The 22,200-nt window shown below is 43.9% G+C and overlaps 1 protein-coding gene across 1 annotated transcript in view; it reads left to right on the top strand.

Moving 5' to 3' along the window:
• Positions 1-13,993: 13,993 nt before the first annotated feature.
• NAGLU (N-acetyl-alpha-glucosaminidase) overlaps positions 13,994-22,200 on the top strand; it is a 32,983-nt gene continuing 24,776 nt past the window's right edge. Inside the window, exon 1 of the mRNA XM_073572327.1 lies at positions 13,994-14,652. Coding sequence (XP_073428428.1) covers positions 14,243-14,652 — 410 coding nt within the window. The 5' untranslated portion in view covers positions 13,994-14,242. The remainder of the gene's footprint in view (positions 14,653-22,200) is intronic.

Here is a 22,200-nt window from a genome sequence, read left to right as displayed (position 1 = left end):
TGCTTTGACCCCGGCCTAATCTGTTTATGTCCCTGTCTATGCCCCTTGGTAACTTGGTCCCGTCGTTATCCTGCTAGGAGTTTCCTGCAGCTCCTAGCTCTCTGAGGTCTAGGCCACGCCCCCAGCAGTCACGTGCTTCAGGTCCTGTTGGTCTGAAGCACGCACCTTCTCTGCTGCTGCCCGCTCCACAGGTATCTCTGAGCACAGTTTGTCTTACTCAGGACACGCGCACTGGCTCAGTGAGAAAGTGCAGTGCGGTGTTCCTGACATTATACCTGAACGTAAACTTTTTTTTTCTCCTCACTTCTGCAGCATGGACCCAATGCATGCTTTATCTGAGCAGGTGAAATGCTTGACTCAGTCGCTGTAGAAGCTAAGTTTGGAACACCAAGCTCTGGCCCAGTCCCAATGGCAGGTTGAGGACTCGGTTCAGGGGGCGCTTTCCGCAGGTTTTCAGCAGATGGGGAATAGAGATGTCATTTTAGTCCCACCCGAATCTCCGGTTAAATTGCCAGATACGTTTGCTGGTAACAAAAATGAATTTAAAGCATTTAAGGAGGGTTGTAAGCTCTTTTTCTTCTTGAGACCCCGCTCCTCTGGGGATGAGAAACAGAGGGTGGGGGTGGTTATGTCCCTGCTTAGAGGGGCCCCGCAAGCCTGGGCATTTTCTCTTTCCTCTTCTGCCCTGGAGAGAATGACTGTGGATGCATTTTTTGAGGCCTTAGGGCATATGTACGATAAGCCGGTCTAGAATGCGTTTGGCTGAGGACAAGGTGATGAGTGTCTGTCAGGGGAAGCACTCGGCCGAATGGTTCTGTTCTGAATTTAGGCGTTGGGCAGCTGAGATTTCTTGGAGTGATGCCGCCCTTCGGGGGTTGTTCCGTAGAGGCCTGTGTGAATGTCAGAAGGATGCCCTGGCACTCCATCCTCCACCTGACTCCCTGGAGGATGCCATGACCCAAGCGGTTCGTATAGATCACAGACTGCGGGCAAGAGGGGTTATGCAACTCAAAACATCATTATTCTCCGGTGGAGGAGAGACCCGGACTCCTCCTGTGGCTATGGAGGTGAGCACTGTCACCTGTGGGAGGAGCAGTCGTGCTTCTATTGTGGGGAATCTGGACATTGGAAGAAGGACTGCCCCTCCTGTCTGTCATCCTCCAAGATGGCGGGAAACGACTAGGTCTGGGTAGTAGTCGAGGAGGCTACCCAGACCTTCAGGTACCTTTTTCCTCACTTGCAAAAAGTATGCTTCAGGTTGAACTGGAACTTGGTGATGGTCCTGTTCAGACTACTGCCTTTGTTGACTGTGGCTCTGCTGTTAACCTGATTGATGCCCGGATTATGACTCTTAATAAGATAGGGACAGTCAGGCTACAGGATCCTGTTAAACTTGTGGCAATTAACTCGTCCTCTCTTACCCGGGACGGTATCTCTTTCAGGTCCGAGCTTTTTTCTCTGAAAGTGGGTCCCATTCATGTGGAAAAATTAACTTGTCTTGTGTTAGATAACTTGCCTGCAGGACTGGTACTTGGGATGCCTTGGCTACAACGCCATAATCCTACCATTGATTGGGTGACGGGGGAGATCACTCAATGGTGATGCAAAGATAAATGTTGTAACCTGGGGCCTCTTGTTAACTCTGTTAAAACCGTATCTGTGTCGTCTGTCGGTCTGGAAGGTGTTCTGGAGTACCTGAAAGATTTCGAAGATGTGTTTTCCGAAAGTGAGGCTGAAGCGCTGCCACCACATAGACCCTACAATTGTGCCATTGATTTAGTACCCGGAGCCAAGCTACCTAAGGCTCGATTGTTCAATTTGTCTGGGCCTGAGCGCCAAGCCATGAAGGAGTACATAGCTGAGAGTCTCTGCAAAGGGCATATCAGGCCTTCTGTGTCACCCGTGGCAGCAGGATTCTTCTTTGTGAAGAAGAAAGATGGTGGTTTGCGGCCGTGCCTCGACTTTCGGGAACTTAACAAGATAACGGTTAGGAACACTTACCCGCTTCCCCTCATCCCAGACTTATGTAACCACTTATCTGGGGTCCAATGGTTCTCCAAGTTAGATCTCCGGGGGGCCTACAATCTGATAAGGGTTCGGGAAGGGGACGAGTGGAAAACTGCATTCCTCACATCAGAAAGACTCTTTGAAAACCTGGTAATGCCGTTTGGGTTAACTAATACACCCGCTATTTTACAGAATTTTATCAATGTTGTGTTTTCTGACCTGATAGGCCGTTTTGTTATCATTTATTTAGATGACATTTTGGTGTATTCCCCGGACAGTCAGTCTCACTTGCAACATCTACAGACAGTTCTCCAGAGACTCAGGGAGAACCACTTGTTTGCTAAATTGGAAAAGTGTTCGTTTTTCGTACAGGAACTGTCTTTTTTGGGGCTGATTGTGTCCTGTGAGGGGTTTCATATGGATCCTAAGAAGGTGCTGGCGATCACTGACTGGGTTCAGCCTCGAGATCTCAATGGGCTCCAGCGCTTTTTAGGATTTGCAAACTATTACCGGAGATTCATTAAAGGTTTCTCACAAGTGGTTAAACCACTCACGGATCTCACCCGGAAGGGGGCTGATGTAAAAAATTGGTCTGTACTCCCTAAGGAGTCCTTCTCAGCTCTTAAGAAATGTTTCACGTCCGCCCCGCTGTTGGTCCAATCAGACCCGTCCAAACCATTCATTGTGGAGATGGATGCTTCTGAAGTGGGGGTGGGAGCTGTGCTGTCCAAGGGTCCGGCCACCCTTACTAATCTCAAACCCTGTGCTTTCTTCTCCAAGAAGTTCTCTTCAGCCGAGAGAAACTATGATGTAGGCAATAGAGAACTTCTTGCGGTCAAGCTGGCATTCGAGGAAAGGAGGCACTTTTTGGAAGGGGCGGCTATCACTGTTATCACGGATCACAAAAATTTGGCATACCTTGAATCTGCTAAGAGGCTTACTCCTAGAAAAGCCCGTTGGTCACTTTTTTTTCACGATTTCAATTCTCCATTACTTTTCGACCGGGGTCCAAAAATGTTAAAGCGGATGCCCTGTCCAGAAGTTTTGACCCGGTGTCTCCTCCCGAGCCGCCGTCCTCCATTCTTCCCCCAGGGGTGGTAGTGGCGGGGGTCTCATCAGAGTTGGAACAAGAAATTTTAGGGGATCAGTCCCTAGCTCCGGCAACCAGGCCAGGGGATAAATTGTTTGTTCCAGAGTTATTGCGGCCTAGACTTCTGCAGGAGTTTCATGAGTCTAGGCTGAGTGCTCAGCCTGGTATCACGGCCACTAGAAAAGCAGTAGCCAGGTGTTTTTGGTGGCCTTCACTGAGGTCCGATGTCAAAAAATTCATTTCTGCTTGTGATGTGTGTGCCCGTTCCAAAAGCTCGCATAACCGGCCGGCTGGGGAACTCATACCTTTACCGGTTCCTGATAGGCCATCCATGGACTCATCTCTCCATGGACTTTACTACCAGCCTTCCACCTTCCAGGGGCAATATCGTGATCTGGGTGGTGGTGGATAGGTTTTCAAAGCAGGCCCATTTCATTCCCTTGGCAGCATTACCCTCAGCAGAAACATTGTCAAGGTTGTTTGTGCAGCATGTGGTCCGATTGCATGGGGTAACCCCTGAATGTGGTGTCTGACAGAGGTGTGCAGTTTGTGGCCAAATTTTGGAGGGCATTCTGTTTGAAATTGGGCATCTCACTCTCCTTCTCGTCGGCATATCACCCAGAGAGTAATGTTCAGACGGAACGCATCAATGAATCCCTGTAACAAATTCTCAGGTGTCTGACCTCTGCCAGACAGGAGGATTGGTGTGATGTGTTACCGTTGGCGGAATTCGCTTTTAACAACCGGGTGAGTCAGTCCACCAACATGTCCCCATTCCTAATCAATTATGGGTTTAATCCTCATTTTAGGGAGTTTTCACGGGTGGATTCCGGTTGTCTAGGGGCAGAGGGGTCCGTCCAACAGTTAAAAAACCTCTGGGCTGAAGTCCAGCATAATATCTCCAGGGCCCAGGGGAGGTACAAATATTTTGCTGACAAAAAGAGAGCGCCGGGACCCATGTTTCAGGTGGGGGAGAAGGTTTGGCTTTCCACACGTAACATCAACTTGAAGGTACCATCAGCTAAGTTGGGACCAAAGTTCATTGGTCCGTACGAGATTATGTTGATAGTCAACCCAGTGGCATATAGGTTGCGTCTCCCTGCCTCTTTAAAGATATCCAATGTGTTCCATAAATCTCTGTTGAAACCCGTGGGGTCTGTCAAGGAGGACTCCAAGTCTGTTGTTCCTCCAGTGTTGGTGGAGGGTCACGTGGAGTATGAGGTTGGACATATTGTGGACTCTCGGAGGGTGCGCCGCTCTTTGCAGTACCTGGTCCACTGGAAGGTATATGAACCGGAGGATCACTCATGGGTCTCTGCTCACTCTGTACATGCAGATCACCTGGTTCGGACTTTCCATGCCAAATACCCGGGGAAGCCTGGGGGTCCAGAGGCCCCCCGTTGAGAGGGGGAACTGTCATGATCCCAGTGCAGGCTTTGACCTGCACATCAGGGGTTAATGTCTTGAGCTCAGTGCAGGCTTTGACCTGCACGCCTGGGGTTAATTATTGTGGCCTTTCTTTGGTTCTGCGAGAGCTTCTTATAGCCCTGAGAAACTCCAATCCCTGTCAGTTATACTTTTGCCTTTGGCCAAGTGTGTTGACCCCTGTGTGCCTGTGCATTGTCTTCTAGCTTGCTATATGGTTCTGACCCAGTTCTGTCTTCCGTTGTGAGTTTGCCTGTTGATTCTGTACTGCGCTAACCTCTCTGTGTATGACTCATTGTCTGTGACCCGACTATTCTTTGCTCGCCCCTTTTGTACTTTGCAGCTCTATCCGTGTATGACTCATTGGCTACGTCATGACTATCCGTTCTGTCTAAACCCTGGTTTTGTCATGCTATCTCATGCTTTGACCCCGGCCTGATCTGTTTACGTCCCTGTCTATGCCCCTTGGTAACTTGGTCCCGTCGTTACCCTGCTAGGAATTTTCCTGCAGCTCCTAGCTCTCTGAGGTCTAGGCCACGCCCCCAGCAGTCACGTGCTTCAGGTCCTGTTAGTCTGAAGCATGCACCTTCTCTGCTGCTGCCCGCTCCACAGGTATCTCTGAGCACAGTTTGTCTTATTCAGGACACGCGCACTGGCTCAGTGAGCAAGTGCAGTGCGGTGTTCCTGACAGCTATGACTGAATGACAGACCACATCTCATGTGGTTGAACAGCGCATGAGCGGAAGTGAAATGACTCAGAGTCAGGTGATATAAAGGAAGCATCCCTAGTAACAGGAGCGTCAGAGCTTAGTGGGCGGGACGTGCTGAATGACGCGGGTGGTGCAGGAGGTGAGGAGGAGACCAGATTAGACATGTCATGCCACCCACCAACAAACTAGTTGTTGCTACTACTGCCACAACCGCGTACCGCTACCCATCCAGAAGCAGCCGCTGTCTGAAAATGAGAGGGCTACATGCATCAGTATATAATTGAAAATAACCAGATAAAAAGTATGAGATAATAAGTAATTATGAAATGATAGCCTACTATACAGATATAATATACATACCATATATAAGTGCCATAATGAGTATACAAATGTCATAGTCAGAAAAATAATCCAAAAAAATTATTAATAATAATAATACAACAATGACAATGGTATATAAAGAATATGAACAAATAATCTTCATTATGATCCGTAGAAACAGAGTCATCATGGCTGCCAAAATTCATATAATTTCAGAATACAGCAATAAATATCAAGATCTGAAAAAATTAGATAAAAAATAATTAATAAAAAAATAATTAATAAAAAACAATGTACACAAAATTGATTGAATACCCATATGAAATTTAATTAATATGCATAAAAATAAATACAAATTAAAAATAATAAAATGCGGTAATACATAAAAATAGTTAAAACCGCCTCCTAAAGGCACACCAAGAAATGGATTTATTAAAAATATACAGATACAACAATTAAAGCAAAATAAGGCGACCCTGCTCGTGAGAGCTTACAATGTACAATGAGGTGGGGGAGATACAAAGTACAGGTGTGTATTTACAATGGTGTATTTAGAATGATGGTCCAGCCATCTTGAGGGAGTGAGGGATGGATGGAGATAGTGAATGGGCTACACATGCACACTTACACATAGAATGGCTGTGATTAGTGAACGTGATAGGCTGCTCTGAACAAATGTGTTTTGAGGGAGTGCCTGAAACTATGCAAATTGTGGATAGTCCTAATTTCTTATGGTAGAGCATTCCAGAGGATTGGCGCAGCGCAGGAGAAGTCTTGGAGTCAGGAGTGGGAGGTACGGATTAATGCAGAGGTTAGTCGAATGTCGTTTGCAGAGCTCAGCGGTCAGTTAGGCCGATAGACAGAAATTAGGGAGTAGATGTAGGGGGGTGCCGCGCTGTGGAGAGCTTTGTGGGTGAGAACAAGTACTTTGAATTGGATCCTATAATGAATGGGCAGCCAATGTAAGGACTGGCTAAGAGTAGATGTGTCCGAGTACCGATTAGCCAGATGGATGACCCTGGCTGCTGCATTAAGTATGGAGTGGAGAGGGGATAGTCGAGTAACAGGGAGGCCAATTAATAGAGCGTTGCAGTAGTCCAGGCGGGAGTGGATCAATGCTACATTGAGGGTTTTTGTTGCTTTCATGGTGAGAAAAGGGCGGATTCTAGAGATAATCTTTAGGTGTAAGTGGCAAGAGCGGGCAAGAGATTGTATATGGGATGTGAAGGAGAGATTGGTGTCAAACATAACACCCAGACAGCGCGCCTGCTGCGAGGGTGTTATTATGGTGCCACCCACGGAGAGGGAAATGTCAGATTTAGGGAGGTTAGTAGACGGCGGGAGCAGAAGAAGTTCCGTTTTGGAGAGGTTGAGTTTCAGATAGAGAGCGGACATGATGTTGGAGACTGCATGCAGACAGTCACTGGCGTTCTGTAGTACAGCGGGGGTAAGGTCGTGGGATGACTTATATAGTTGTGTGTCATCAGCATAAAGATGGTACTGAAAGCCAAATCTGTTGATGGTCTGTCCAATTGGGGCCGTGTAGAGAGAGAAGAGAAGGGGGCCAAGGACTGAGCCCTGAGGTACCCCGACAGCGAGAGGAAGAGGAGATGACGTGGAGCCAGAGAACAAAACACTGAAGGAGCGGTCAGGGAGATGGCTGTCGTTACATCTTCAATAAATGCACAATAAATGCTTTCAAGACTAGTCTCGAAAGCTTGCAATTTGTTACTGTCTTTTCAGTTAGCCATTAAAAGGTATCCACCACTGAGAACTCTCAATTCTAAATATTCTTCTGCTCGTATTGGAACTACGCCGACCGCCATATTGGAACACCCAAGTTATGGGTATTCCGATATGGTGGACGAATTCAAATCCCTCGCCAAAGCCGCGCGGCGCCGCTCATTTATTGAACTGCCCGCTGGCTGAGCCAATGAGCGTTGCCGTGCAGGATTTGAATCCCCCGCCAAAGCCGCTCGACTCTGCTCATTGGCTGAGCCATTCGCCGGCAGAGGCTTAGCGGGGATTCAAATCCAGCACGACACTGCTCATTGGCTCAGTCAGCAGGTGGGTTTGAATCCTGTGCCACTCATTGGCTCAGCCGGCGGGGTGCTCAGCCAATGAGCGGAGCGGGATTCAAATCCCCTGCTGGCTGAGCCAATGAGCGGTGCCGCGCGGGATTTGAATTCACCGCACTCCCCCTGCAATAGCATTGGGCCCATTTCTAGTGTATGTATATATATATATATATATATATATATATATATACATACACACATAACATACACACACGCCTTGCTATGTTAGTAATTTAATTGGATCCATTAAAAATGAATGGCACAAGAATGGGGTCTGTATGGTATCTATTTTTTCTAGACACCTATTAAAATATATAGGCAAGTCTAAGGCTAGTTTCACACTAGCGTTTTTTGTCAGCAGCGCACGCCGCCACTAATCCCTGCGCCCTCCGGTCATCTCCGCCTAGTATCGCACACGGCTGCATGCGATCTGCATACCCTATCTTTAGCATAGGGTGCGCAGACCGTGCGCCAGTAGAATTTAGCGTGCGCTGCGCCCTTTTGACTGTGCTCCGAGCGCACCAAAATGCAACATGGTGCGTTCGGCGCGCACCGTCAAAAGGGCGCAGCGCACGCTAAATTCTACTAGCGCACGGTCAGCGCACGTTCTGTGCACCCTATGCTAAAGATAGGGTGTGCAGATCGCATGCAGCTGTATGCGATACTAGGCAGAGATGACTGGAGGGGGCAGGCAGGGGGCGGGGCTTAGCGGCGGCGTGCGCTGCTGGCAGAAAACGCTAGTGTGAAACTAGCCTAAGGCTGTGTGCACACGTTGCGGATTTAGATGCAGATCCGAAGCATTTTTGGCAGCACGGATTTGCATCAAATCCGCAATGTAGTGCACAGCCAATGTTAGTGAATGGGAAATTCGAGTTGGTGTACACATGCATGTCAATTCTTTTTGCAGATCTGCAGCATTTCTGCACCCATTATCTTCTATTGAGTCAGGCACATCCGCACAAAACCACAGATGTAAAAAAAATCTGTGGATTTGCTGCCGATGTGGGTGCAGATTGTAAGGAGGGAAGTGTGTAGGCGGAGTGTGGGCGGAGACTATGTGTTTGTCTGTGTGCGGGGCACTGCGTGTATGTGTGTGTGCGGGTCTGTGCGGGTCTGTGTGTGCGTGTCTGTGTGTGCGTGTGTCCCTGTGTGTGTGCGGGTCTGTGTAAGCAGCCATAGTCTGATGTGACTACTGCTCCCATCCGGTTATCAATGCTCAGGGTGTGTGCACACGCTGCGGATTCTGCTGCGGTTCCGCAGTGAATTTGGCCGCTGCGGATCCGCAGCAGTTCTTGCTGTGGTGTACAGTACCATGATATCCTATGGATATTAAAAACCGCAGTGCAGACGGTGCGGATTTTTCCGCCCGGTTTTCCTGCGATTTCTAAACCGCAGAAAGAATTGACATGTCAATTCTTTCTGTGGATTCCGCTGCAGTTTGCCATCTCCTCCATTGTGGAGATGAAAAACCGCAGGGCAAAACCGCAGGCTAATCCGCAGGTAAAACCGCAAGTCTTTTGACCTGCAGATTTACCTGCAGATTTTACACAATCCGCGCGGCCAAATCCGCACCCCAATCCGCAGCGTGTGCACATACCCTCACAGTGATAGCATTGCTGATGATGGGAAAGTAGTCCCATCAGACAATGCATCTGTTCAGTAGTAAAAAAAAAACAAAAAAACATACAGTACATACATATAACATATATTACAGACAGTACATACAACATAAAACATAGAGTACATACTCACCAATCACCTAGTCCCCGAAGCCCTCGATCTCCTGTAAAAAAATAAATAATAAACCAACCTATACATTACCTTTCCTTCATAGTCCAGTTAATAACGAGTGTCCCACGATAATCTCCCGTGTAGAACACTGACATCGGGTGATGTCAGTGCTCTACAGGGGCTCCCACAATGAACTGACAGACGGAGGTAATCCTCCATGTTGTATCCCTCCACCGCCAGGAGAGAGGTCCCCTAACCCTAACTCTAAGTTCTTTCTCTCACCTAGCATTGCCGTAAAGTGAGAGGATGAACTTGTGGGAGGCCCTGTAGAGCAGTGACATCACCCGATGTCACTGTTCTACAGGGGAGATAGTCATTGAACACTCATTATTAAATGGACCACGTAGGAACAGGGAGTATTTGTTTGTTTATTAATTTATTTTTTAGTAGATCGAGGGAGTTGCATGGATTAGGCCTCTAATAAATATGTCAAAACTGTGTAGTGTTTTATTTAATGAAAAGACTTTTTTCTGGCTGTGTCTTTTATTAAACCCTTAACAACTATAGAATTAGTAATGGATAGGAGTCTTATTGATGCCTCTCTATTATGTACTGGGCTTGATGTCACCTTACAATGCTAAGGTGACATCAACCCCACAAATATTACCCCATATGCCACTGCTAAACGGCAGTGGGAAGAGATAGGCCAAGTGCCGGAATTGGTGCATCTTAGAGATGCACCATTTCTGTTGCAGCTGGGGGCAGATGTTTGTAGTCAGGGGGGCAATAACCATGGTCCCATCCTAGTCTATGAATATCTGCCCTCACTCATCGGCTTTCGCTCTCTGGTGCAGAAAATTGCGCAGGGCCTATGCCATTTTTTTGCCCTTTTTTTCAAAATTAAACATATTGTTCATTAATAAACATTGGCCTTGGTATTACATATCTATCTATCTATAGAAATCCAAAATGGCCGACTTCAAAATGGCCGCTTTGGTCACCACCCATCTTGAAAAGTTTTCCCCCTCCCATATTCTAATGTGCCACAAACAGGAAGTTGATATCACCAACCATTCCCATTTTATTTAGATGTATCCATATAAATGGCCCACCCTGTATATCTATCCATACATCTATCTATAGATATATCTGTGGATAGATAGATAGATAGATAGATAGATAGATAGATATGGGATAGATAGATAGCTAGACAGATAGATTGATATATCTATGGATAGATATATCTATAGATAGATGTATCTATGGATAGATATATATATGTATAGATATACAGTTGTGGCCAAAAGTATTGACACCCCTGCAATTCTGTCAGATAATACTCAGTTTCTTCCTGAAAATGATTGCAAACACAAATTCTTTGGTATTATTATCTTCATTTAATTTGTCTTAAATGAAAAAACACAAAAAGAATTGTCCTAAAGCCAAATTGGATATAATTCCACATCAAACATAAAAAAGAGGGTGGACAAAAGTATTGGCACTGTTCGAAAAATCATGTGATGCTTCTCTAATTTGTGTAATTAACAGCACCTGTAATTTACCTGTGGCACCTAACAGGTCTTGGCAATAACTAAATCACACTTGCAGCCAGTTGACATGGATTAAAGTTGACTCAACCTCTGTCCTGTGTCCTTGTGTGTACCACATTGAGCATGGAGGAAAGAAAGAAGACCAAAGAACTGTCTGAGGACTTGAGAAACCAAATTGTGAGGAAGCATGAGCAATCTCAAGGCTACAAGTCCATCTCCAAAGACCTGAATGCTCCTGTGTCTACCGTGCACAGTGTCACCAAAAATTTAAAGCCCAAGGCACTGTGGCTAACCTCCCTAGATGCAGGCGGAAAAGAAAAATTGACAAGAGATTTCAATGCAAGATTCTGCGGATGTTGGATAAAGAACCTCGACTAACATCCAAACAAGTTCAAGCTGCCCTGCAGTCCGAGGGTACAACAGTGTCAACCCGTACTGTCCGTCGGCGTCTGAATGAATAGGGACTGTATGGTAGGAGACCCAGGAAGACCCCACTTCTTACCCTGAGACATAAAAAAGCCAGGCTGGAGTTTGCCAAAACTTACCTGAAAAAGCCTAAAACGTTTTGGAAGAATGTTCTCTGGTCAGATGAGACAAAAGTAGAGCTTTTTGGGCAAAGGCATCAACATAGAGTTTACAGGAGAAAAAAAGAGGCATTAAAAGAAAAGAACACGGTCCCTACAGTCAAACATGGCGGAGGTTCCCTGATGTTTTGGGGTTGCTTTGCTGCCTCTGGCACTGGACTGCTTGACCGTGTGCATATATAGGAAGGAGAGAAGTCCGGCTTTCAGGATCGCGCTGTTCCAGTCCAAAGTTCACAAGGAGTTAATCCAAGGACCAAGCAGTGATTATAACTTTCTTTTTATTCCATAAACTCTACGCGTTTCGTGTACACTTCCTCAGGAGCAAAGTGGAACAGCGCGATCCTGAAAGCCGGACTTCTCTCCTTCCTATATATGCAATTCTAGTGACCGGCTGATTGCTGTAGTTCATCGGATCCTACCCATTTGTGCTTATGGTTGTTGTGTTCCACACAACTGAACCAGGTGAGTGGATCCATATCTGTGAAACGTTTATATCATTGGATAAGACCCTATTGTGCGCTTCTGTCTCCCCCTTTTTTTTATAGTTGACCGTGTGCATGGCATTATGAAGTCAGAAGACTACCAACAAATTTTGCAGCATAATGTAGGGCCCAGTGTGAGAAAGCTGGGTCTCCCTCAGAGGTCATGGGTCTTCCAGCAGGACAATGACCCAAAACACACTTCAAAAAGCACTAGAAAATTATTTGAAAGAAAGCACTGGAGACTTCTAAGGTGGCCAGCAATGAGTCCAGACCTGAATCCCATAGAACACCTGTGGAGAGATCTAAAAATGGCAGTTTGGAGAAGGCACCCTTCAAATATCAGGGACCTGGAGCAGTTTGCCAAAGAAGAATGGTCTAAAATTCCAGCAGAGCATTGTAAGAAACTCACTGATGGTTACCGGAAGCGGTTGGTCGCAGTTATTTTGGCTAAAGGTTGTGCAACCAAGTATTAGGCTGAGGGTGCCAATACTTTTGTCTGGCCCATTTTTGGAGTTTTGTGTGAAATGATCAATGTTTTGCTTTATGCTTCATTCTCTTTTGTGTTTTTTCATTTAAGACAAATTAAATGAAGATAATAATACCAAAGAATTTGTCTTTGCAATCATTTTGAGGAAGAAACTGAGTATTATCTGACAGACTTGCAGGGGTGTCAATACTTTTGGCCACAACTGTATATATCTATAGATAGATTAATAGATCTATCTATTGATCTATAGATCTATCTATCTATAGATCTATCTATCGATTATCTATCTATCTATAGATCTATCTATCGATTATCTATCTATCTATCTATAGATCTATCTATCTATAGATATATCTAGTCTATCTATCTGTGTGTGTAAACATTATTCTTCAATGGGGTATGCAAAATAAGAGGTTGGACAAAGAAATGACATCACAACTCTTTTTTTTTGTTAAATAATAGATCTTCATTTAGCATACAAAAACTCATACAAATCCTCTTGGGAATCCGCATCAAAAACGTGTGGATTTTTACCTGCGTTTTCTGCCAAGAGATGCAGATTCTGTGCAGAAAATGCCACAGGCAAATCTGCAACGTGTGCACATACCCTAAGGGCTCATGTAAACAACAGTATTTTCAGTTCGAGTGCGATCCGGCAACAACGGATTGCACTTGGACCAATGTAATTTTATGGGGCCGTGCACATGTCCATTTTTTTCCTGGGATGAATCTGTCCAAGGTGAAAAAAAAATTGCAGCATGCACGGTTTACATCAGATATTCGGCTCGCACTCAGCCATGCAAGTATATGAGTCCATGGCAAAAAATAAAAATTGAACGGCATTCGGATGACATCAGAGTCCCGTTCAATGATCACGGACTGACAGAATGGAGAAATTATTATTTCCATCTTCTCCTTATCCGAGAAAATTCGATCACAAAATCATGATCAAACTCTAATCAAAGAGTGATTAGCATAATCAGACTGATATTTTCAGTGGGGTGACCTAAGCCTAATGCTAAATGGAGTGGACTAACGCTGCTGCAATCTTTTGCAGAAAGTTGACCCATGCAGAAGAATCTTCATGTGAGCAAACACATTGATTATTGTTTGTCAGATTGCTGTCTGTGTGTAGCTTGTTTTCAACGTTTATGTGAATATACCTGAAGAATGAATCTAAACCCCACCCTCTATTTCCACTGTGCTGTATAGACCATGGCGCGGTGTAGTGACTCCGAACTAGGACAGTCTGGATTAGTTACTACCTCCATTAAGCATAAAGGATTGCAAAACCTCTCTCCAGGCAATTTCCTGCAACTAACTAGAAGCAGACGTGTGCATTGTTGTCCCTACAGCCTGTTCAAACCTTCGCCCTCGCCTAATGATACACTTTATGAACCAATCATATCTCCGCAGTAGCCAATCCTCCAGCATCTGACAGTCCTCCAATAGTGCCATACTGCATGAGGCCAATGAGGCGCTAGGTCTCATGTAACCACATTCAGGAAATGTAAAAGTCTCCCTCAGCTGATCTGTAATGCAGATGCATCTTGTCCCAGTCTGGGAAAAGTCTCAACACTGATCCACACTTGTAATTGCTCAGAACTATTAACTCTTTGGAGAACACAAATTCTTACAATTCAGTTTACATGCAAATACCTTCAAGTTGTAGATGAAATGGATGAAGAATCCAGGATTTAAGGAAGAACTCTTGCACATTTGAGGTGGACAATATTGACCAAGAGTCTTCAATGAGCATTTGATCCCAAACACAAAGATGAACGTATCGGATTTGGCTTTGATACTCCTGTCCTCTCTTGGTCTGGTGGTTTCAGGAAAAGTTTTCCAGACTTTATCCCACCTTAAGCCACAGTACAGGGATGAAGTACAGACAGCAGCCGTTCAAGATCTCCTTCATCGGTTGATTGGCGACCGGGCTGATGAGTTTGTGATCACAGTGAACAGATCCTTGGCTGGAAATGATGGTCTGGAAACCTACCAGCTAAGCTCTGTGGGTGCTGAGAAAGTGGCTGTTGTGGGCAGCAGTGGGGTAGCGGCCGCCACAGGATTCTACAGCTACTTGAAAACTTTCTGCGACTGCCACATTTCATGGTCAGGAGTCCAGCTGCAAGTCCCATCACCTTTGCCTAGAGTGCCTTCACCCATCACTGTGAAAACGCCTAATAGGTAAGAAATATAAACACGAAGCAATAGGTAGGCAAAAAATGGGACAATGCCAGATTATGGTGTATCGCAATCTCCATATTTTGGCTCCACTTTTTTCTCCCATCCATTAGTGGACAGTAATGTGTATTTTGTGTGTCCATTAAAATACTTACCGGTCTCGGTCTTCTGATGCTTCCCACACTACTCCCGTCCTCTCGTGGATCATGTGACCGCAATCGTGAGTGACTAGCCGGCTCACATAGCATTTCTGTGTGCAGCGGAAATCACTTTCTCAATGTAAAGGTCTAGTTCCACTACAGCATTGTAAATCAGTTCCTATGGACGCATATTTCATAATTGTGCAGTCTAAATGGCTGATAATCTTCTGACAAAAGACCAAAATGCTTGTTTGTGTAGCACAAGATTGTTTCAACTGATGAACAAGTGTTTTGAGTATTCCTCGGGTGAAATAATCATTGGTGCTTCAAAAAAGATAATCGTTCTCTAAACTGGACTCATGCTGAGGAGAATAATGGCAGCCTACCTGCACGGAACCATTTATTACGTATCGCACATCTAAGGGTACTGTCACACTTAGCGATGTACCAGCGATCCCGACCAGCGATATGATGCGGTCAGGATCGCTGGTGCATCGCTAGGTGGTCGCTAGTGAGCTGCCACACAGGCAGATCTCACCAGCGACATCGCAGGGGTCGGGGGTCACTACTTACCTGTCAGACGAGGCGATCCTGCGTCCTCCCGCCCGGCTCCACGCTCGTCGCTCGTCTCTCCACAGGAAGAGCCGTAGGAAGCTGACGACGAGAAGCGGTCCTGAACGTTCTCGCGCGATCAGCGATAACCAGCGGGGGAGCCGGTCGTAGGTAAGTATCAGACACAGCGATATCGCTAGCAATATGGCTATAACGTCACAAGTTATAGCGATATTGCTAGCGATATCGCTTAGTGTGACAGTACCTTAAGGAACAGTCTGTCTAGGTAAACAGGGTATTAAACCAGGGGCAAACATATAATTGATGCAATCTGTGCAGCCGCACAGGGCCCAAGAGGTAAGGTGGCCCATTTACACCTCTAAAACAGCATTATTGTGCATTATGATGAGCTATCGGACTGCAAAGGGCCCATATATTGTTCTTGCACAGGGGCCCTTTTCTGTCTGTATCCGCCAGTGTATTAAACAACTCCATCAGCAAACACGTATAGCTGATCAGGGTTTGGGATTGGGTAATGTATATGGATATTACGGTATGTCTATAAGACTCAGTGTGAACCAGCAAAAAGGAGCTGCGGTCACGTGATGCAGGACAGGATCAGCGCTGGAAATGTCAGAAGACTGAATGGGGAAATAAAATTCAAAACCCCGCTAGAGTTGAACTGTAATATGACACCTAAATAAGCATGGGGGATTTATTTCCCCTTCATATGCTCTTGATCCGTTTTTTCTATCAAATTTACAGCATTTTTGTTTATAAACTTCTGATGAAGATAACATTGTGGCCTTGTTTCGAGGGGAGAAAATCTCCACAATGACACCTCATGGAGCCTGTATGGCTATACAATGGCTTAATGCCATATATAAAAGTTCAAAGTGAAAGATGTTTTATCCATTTAGGTAAAAAATAGGAAATATGAAATAACAGACCATACAATATATAGCAATCCTTAAATTAAAGGGGTTTTCCAATACAAAAATACATCTTAATTAGTGAAGAACGAATATACTCGTAGCTCGGGTTTTCCGAGCATGCTCGGGTGTCCTCCGAGTATTTTGGCGTGCTCAGTGATTTAGGTTTCGTCGTCTCATCTGCATGATTTGCGACTGCTGGACAAGCTGAGTACATGTGGGGAAGGCCTGTTTGTTAGGTAATCCCCACATGTATTCAGGCTGTTTAGCAGCCGCAAATCATGCAGCTGAGACAATGAAAACTAAATCTCCGAGCACGCCAAAATACTCCGAGGACACCCGAGCAATGAGTATACTCAATCATCACTAATCTTAATCAATAGATCTTGGAATAAAAATAAGTACCACTACTGGATGTATTAGAATATATCCCTGTGCTGAAATAATCTTATAAAAGTCCCCCTGCTGTGTACTGCGTAATGATCGTGTCTGACCATACAGGAACATGGTCTGGTCATTCTACAGCTCCTGGGCAGGGGAGGAAGCAAAAGAGAGTATACAGACAGGACAGCATGGGATCGCATGCAGGTTTCTGTAAGGAAAAACATTTCTGTGCCTGTTTTACCTCACGGAAAGAATCGGCTATGATCCTGTGTTGTAAAGGCTGCATTCTCTCATTTGCTTCTACCCTTGCATAGGAGCTGTGATATATCTGATATGTTCCTGCACGGTCAGACACTTCCATTATACAGGAGCATATTATAAGATTATCTCAGCACAGGAACATTATTTATAACATATCCATTAGAATAGCACGCATGCGTGATTCCTGCCTCTCGAGCACACAAGCCAGAAGATATTTGTAGATGTAATATAACTTGCCCTGCGAGGTACGGACTGTGGCTGAAATTCAGCCCTGACATTTGAAATCACACAGGCCCATGCCGTCCCTGTCCCCAAACACCAGATGGGATATACAGTATTACTAATATTACCCCAGATGGAGGAAAGCAAGATTTACTACAAGACCAATATTTCTAATGATACCCGTGGTCTGCTAGGGTAAGTGATGGAGGCAGCAACTTTGTGCTCCGTCAGAACTCTGTATGGGTGTCTTGAGAACACCGATTCTGTTAACAACGTAGCAGACAAGGCGGCCCACAACCAAAACAGTCCCTTCTGGTATTTGCCAGAATTGCCAGATGGCCAGTCCGACCCTGTGCCCAGCTCATGTCTTGATGTAGAAGTAAGCAGAGCCAGATTTCACAGAATTTGGTCACAACACCCACATCTCCTATCCTCTGATTTTCACACGTTTATTTGTACAGGGTGAGTTTGTGTGTGTCATTGTATAGATGTATCCTAATTCTTCTGATATACATGTTTAAGAAGATAATTTTTGATAGCCAAGTCAAGTGACCCTTGTAACATTTTGATTTCCAACATTTACTGTACATGGACCAGAAACTGGTTTTTACTACTTTTTTTTTCTTCTTTCGAATCATTCCACGAGGACACATGACTTCCTTCTTCTTTCTGCACGTGATAATGCAGGCAGTCATATGCATGTTACTTCTTCATATGTTAGAATTTATTTGTCAGCTAATATTTTTGCGTTACATATATCCAAGTTTGCTGCTTCTTAAAAGGGTGTTGTACTCATTGCATCTGAATTAGGCTAATATAGGTAGGGACTAAATTTTTGTTCCCACGATCATGAGAACTAGTGTCCTGGTGCTATTCTTGTACAGATAACCACATGCGTCATCAGCTACATAGGAATTAATTTTAGCAAATACTTGTTTCCCATAAAATAACATCTCTTACCAATAATAATAGCAGAGTAGTGAGAGCTGTCCAGCAGTCCATGAGATCAATAAAACATTTTAATCAAGTTTAGCAGCCCCCCTTCGACGTCATTAATAGCTCACAGGGAGAACATCAAAGCCTGATCTCTAACATGGCATTTGATGGACCAGGGAGATGGGTTATGACTTACATCAGCAACCCCTGAGGTCAACTATTGCCCCAAGTGAACTCCAAAGTGTATCAAAGCATACTCATTCTTCTTTTAAATTAGGAATTAAGATTCCGTGGGGTCATTTACTGCAGATGTTATATATGGCATTGAGTGGAGGTAAAGAATGTCCCCATAGTGTTACATCTAATGAAAAGCAAACTTGTGGACATATGGCTTATGTTAAAAAAGGAAATAACCAAAAAAGTATTTTTTTTACTATGGTTATATCATTTTATGCACATACAAAACCGCCCATACTCCAATGTCTTTGGATGCCTTGGGTTTTCAGATAAGCAGTTGTCGATGCCTATAAAACATAATTAAAAAAGTTGAGTACTGGGTTGAAACTTATCTGCATATCAGTTCACTTTTATGATTTCAAACCTATAAATCAACACTAAATCTATGGTGGTCTGGGATCATAGATTCCTTCTTCAATGTTATATTGATCTGACTTGGTCTAGGGCACATGTGTTAAACTTTAGCCAGCAGGCCAAATCTGGCCCACAGGGTGAGCATATTTGGCCTCCAACACACAGGTAGGTCTTCGGATTACTGTATATTTGGCTCTCAACTCCAGGTGGGGGTCTCTCTCCCGGCATTACACTTACACCCTGCATCACACTTGCAACTATATAGGTACAGTAGATGCTGATACAGTTGAAAGTAATGATGGGGGTGGGAATGTCAGCTGATGCTCTCAACACCTATCGCCTCAACACATTAACCTAATCTATCCCTGTGTGGCACAGCCAAAAGTTTTACCATAACCAGATTTCCCGCATCATTTTCCCACATGCTGTATGAATCCATTAGCCCTCTGTCTGTACTGTCACACACTTAACATTATGGCTGGTCCATACAATCAGGGCAACTGTTACCACCCACCTTTCGTGTCTCCCTCTTTCCTCATAGACTGTAAGCTTGCGAGCAGGGCCCTCATTCCTCTTGGTATTTGTTATAATCTACTGTATGTGATTATTGTTATGCTGTAATGTCTATTGTCTGTACAAATTCCCTCTGAAATTTAAAGTGCTGCGGAATATGTCGGCGCTATAAAAATAAAATTTATTATTATTATTATTATTATTATGCTCTGTCTCCCATCATTCCCCCTCTTTGTCTGAAGTCTCAGAGCAGCGGGTAAGATTATGTCATTCAAATTAAATAGAATGTCCAGCTCTACAGCGTAGTGAAAAGCAAAGTTTTATTCACCACGGACACATTCCATAGAAAGGATAAAACATCAGCATGACAGGTTACAAGCAGTCAGATTGAGGCGTTTCTGGAGACCAAGCTCCCTTAATCAGTTAAGGGAGTGCTTTTCACAACGCTATTGAGCTGGACATTCTATTTCATTTGGATTCCTCACGCCCTGACACAGTGGGTCCGTGCTCCAGGCACTAACAAGATGCAGAAGCGGTGAGCTGGAAAATCTTTCCCAAGATTATGTCATTACAATGCGCCCTCTGTACCGAGATGTACCAAGGATCTGAAGACACCTGAGCAGCTGGGAAACAGGCAGAGGTGAGTATTTATTTATTACGGAGCACTATGTGAGGCCATTATACTGTATAGAATACTTTTTGTGGCCATTATGTTGTATGAGGCACTATCTGGGGCCGTTATACTTTATGGATGGCAAGGCAGGGCCTCATTACACTGTATGGAAGACTATGTGTGGCCAATTACACTGAATGGAGCACTTTTTGTGGCCATTACACTGTATGGAGGGCTGTCTGGGTACTACGGTTGGGGAATCATACTATGATGGGGTCACCATTCTTTGTCATGGGCGGGTTACAGTAGAATCATACCATGCATGTGGCGGGTACTATGGAGGTCTTCACTTTGGGGGTATCATACAGTTTTTGTGATTACTTTTGTTTGCATCATACTTTATCATCTGTATTTAAGGTTCTTTATTCTTCATTACATATTTAAATTAGGCCATTTGGCTATATGCTTTTTACCGCTCTTACATAATATATTATTCCAATATTTTATTCTAAGATCTATAAATTTCTTCATGGGACTTTCTTCATGGGACAACCCCTTTAAGCATGATTCTACATGAAAAAGTTTATCTTTTTATTTGATAAGGAAAAATGTCCTCAATTTTTTTAATAAATATTAAGGTTGGCAAACGACTTTGTCCAAACGTTTTAATTTTGGCCCTTTTTGTATTTTGCATTTGACATCCGTGGTCTAGAGCTACATGAAATCACTGTGTCACTTTGCGACCTGGGACCGAGTCACAAATATTTTCAAATGTGTTGGATTTTCCGTTGCAAGTTGCATGCGACATACATGCCATATACTTCCATGCAAGTTGCATACAAATTGCGATTTGTGTACTACTTGTCTGAGAATTAATATTGTGATACCCATCACTGTTTCGCCCTAGCCGTACAGTCAGTCACTTTGGCCATTGGCTCAGCAGCTCTGCACTAATGCTTGAATAGCCATTTCTCTGCTACTCCAGAGTCTTGAAGATGCAGGGACAGAAATCGACGCAACTTTTGCAGTTGCATGTGGGCCAAAGAGGCAAAGCAAACACCTCCTGTCGCAGAAACAAAAATGAGTGCATTATGATGAGATATTGGTCTCCAAAGGGCCCATATACTGTTGCTGCACAGGGACCCCTTTTATGTCTGTATCCGCCCCACTGAAAATGGCTGTAAACCTTCAGAGCCTACACAATAAAAAATATGTCCAAATATGATATGCACATTAATTTAACCAGTCCATTGTAATAATGGGGTATCTAGAAGGGTTAGCCACTACTTCTTGACCTCCAGCAGGTCTTGTTTTATTATTTTATTTTTTACTACAGGACATTGAGGGTTTCGCTGGGATTAGGCGTAATAATAAAAATGGAAAACTGTGCTTAGTTTTATTTCAAATAAAAGACTTTATTCTGGTTGTGTCTTTATTTAACATGTAACTATAGGATTAGTAATGGATAGGTGTCTTATAGACGCTTCTCCATTACTAAGCCGTGGGCTTGATGTCACCAGACAAAAGAAAGGTGACATCAACCCCACAATTATTGCTCCACTTGCCACCACTACAAGTTTTTCCGGTACCGGAAATATCCCGACGTGTGAAACCAGCCTATGGGACATATATACCAGAATAGGGCCCAGGATACAGGACAAATAAACCAGGATTGGGCCCAGGATAAGGCACATATATACCAGGATGAGTAACATGAATAAAAATTCCAGAAAAAAAGGTTAAAATTAATACTAAAAATAAAATCAATAAAAAGGTATACTCCAATAATACATTGCAAACAAAAAAAGAACCACAAGGAGTAAAAAACACCTTCAAATATAAAATATATTAAATTTATTAAATATATTCATGAATATTATTACATCATAAAAATGTATGTTGTATAGACAAAGTAACAATATAAAAGACATAGAACATAAGATATGACACAGTTACATAAGTATCTGGATCAGGGATATTGAGATAATATAATTCAATAGTTTTTATAAGTAATCCAAGTTACTAGATACAATTAGAAAAATTCATCATCAGAGACCATATGGGGTAAATTAAAAAACACAACATGTTGCCACTATAGCCTATATACCCACAAATGGACCTGAACTAATAATCTAGTGCTAAGGAAAAAATCTCACCCAAATAGATCCACGTAACAGGTCACACCATGCAGCCCCAACGCACGTTTCACTTGGGCTTCCTCAGGTCCATTTGTGGGTATATAGGCTATATAAAAACTATTGAATATAATATAAATTATACAATATAAATTTTTATGATGTAATAATATTCATGAATATATTTAATAAATTTAATATATTTTGTATTTTCAGGATGGGTAACATATATACAAAGATTTAGGTCATATATACCAGGATGAAGGACATAT

This window comes from Dendrobates tinctorius, unplaced genomic scaffold, assembly GCF_039654945.1.
Source record: "Dendrobates tinctorius isolate UK_male_01 unplaced genomic scaffold, ASM3965494v1 ptg000032l, whole genome shotgun sequence".
Taxonomy (NCBI): Eukaryota; Metazoa; Chordata; class Amphibia; order Anura; family Dendrobatidae; genus Dendrobates; species Dendrobates tinctorius.
The sequence above is the reverse complement of the archived record's forward strand: the minus strand, read 5'-3'. Positions and strand labels throughout refer to the sequence as shown.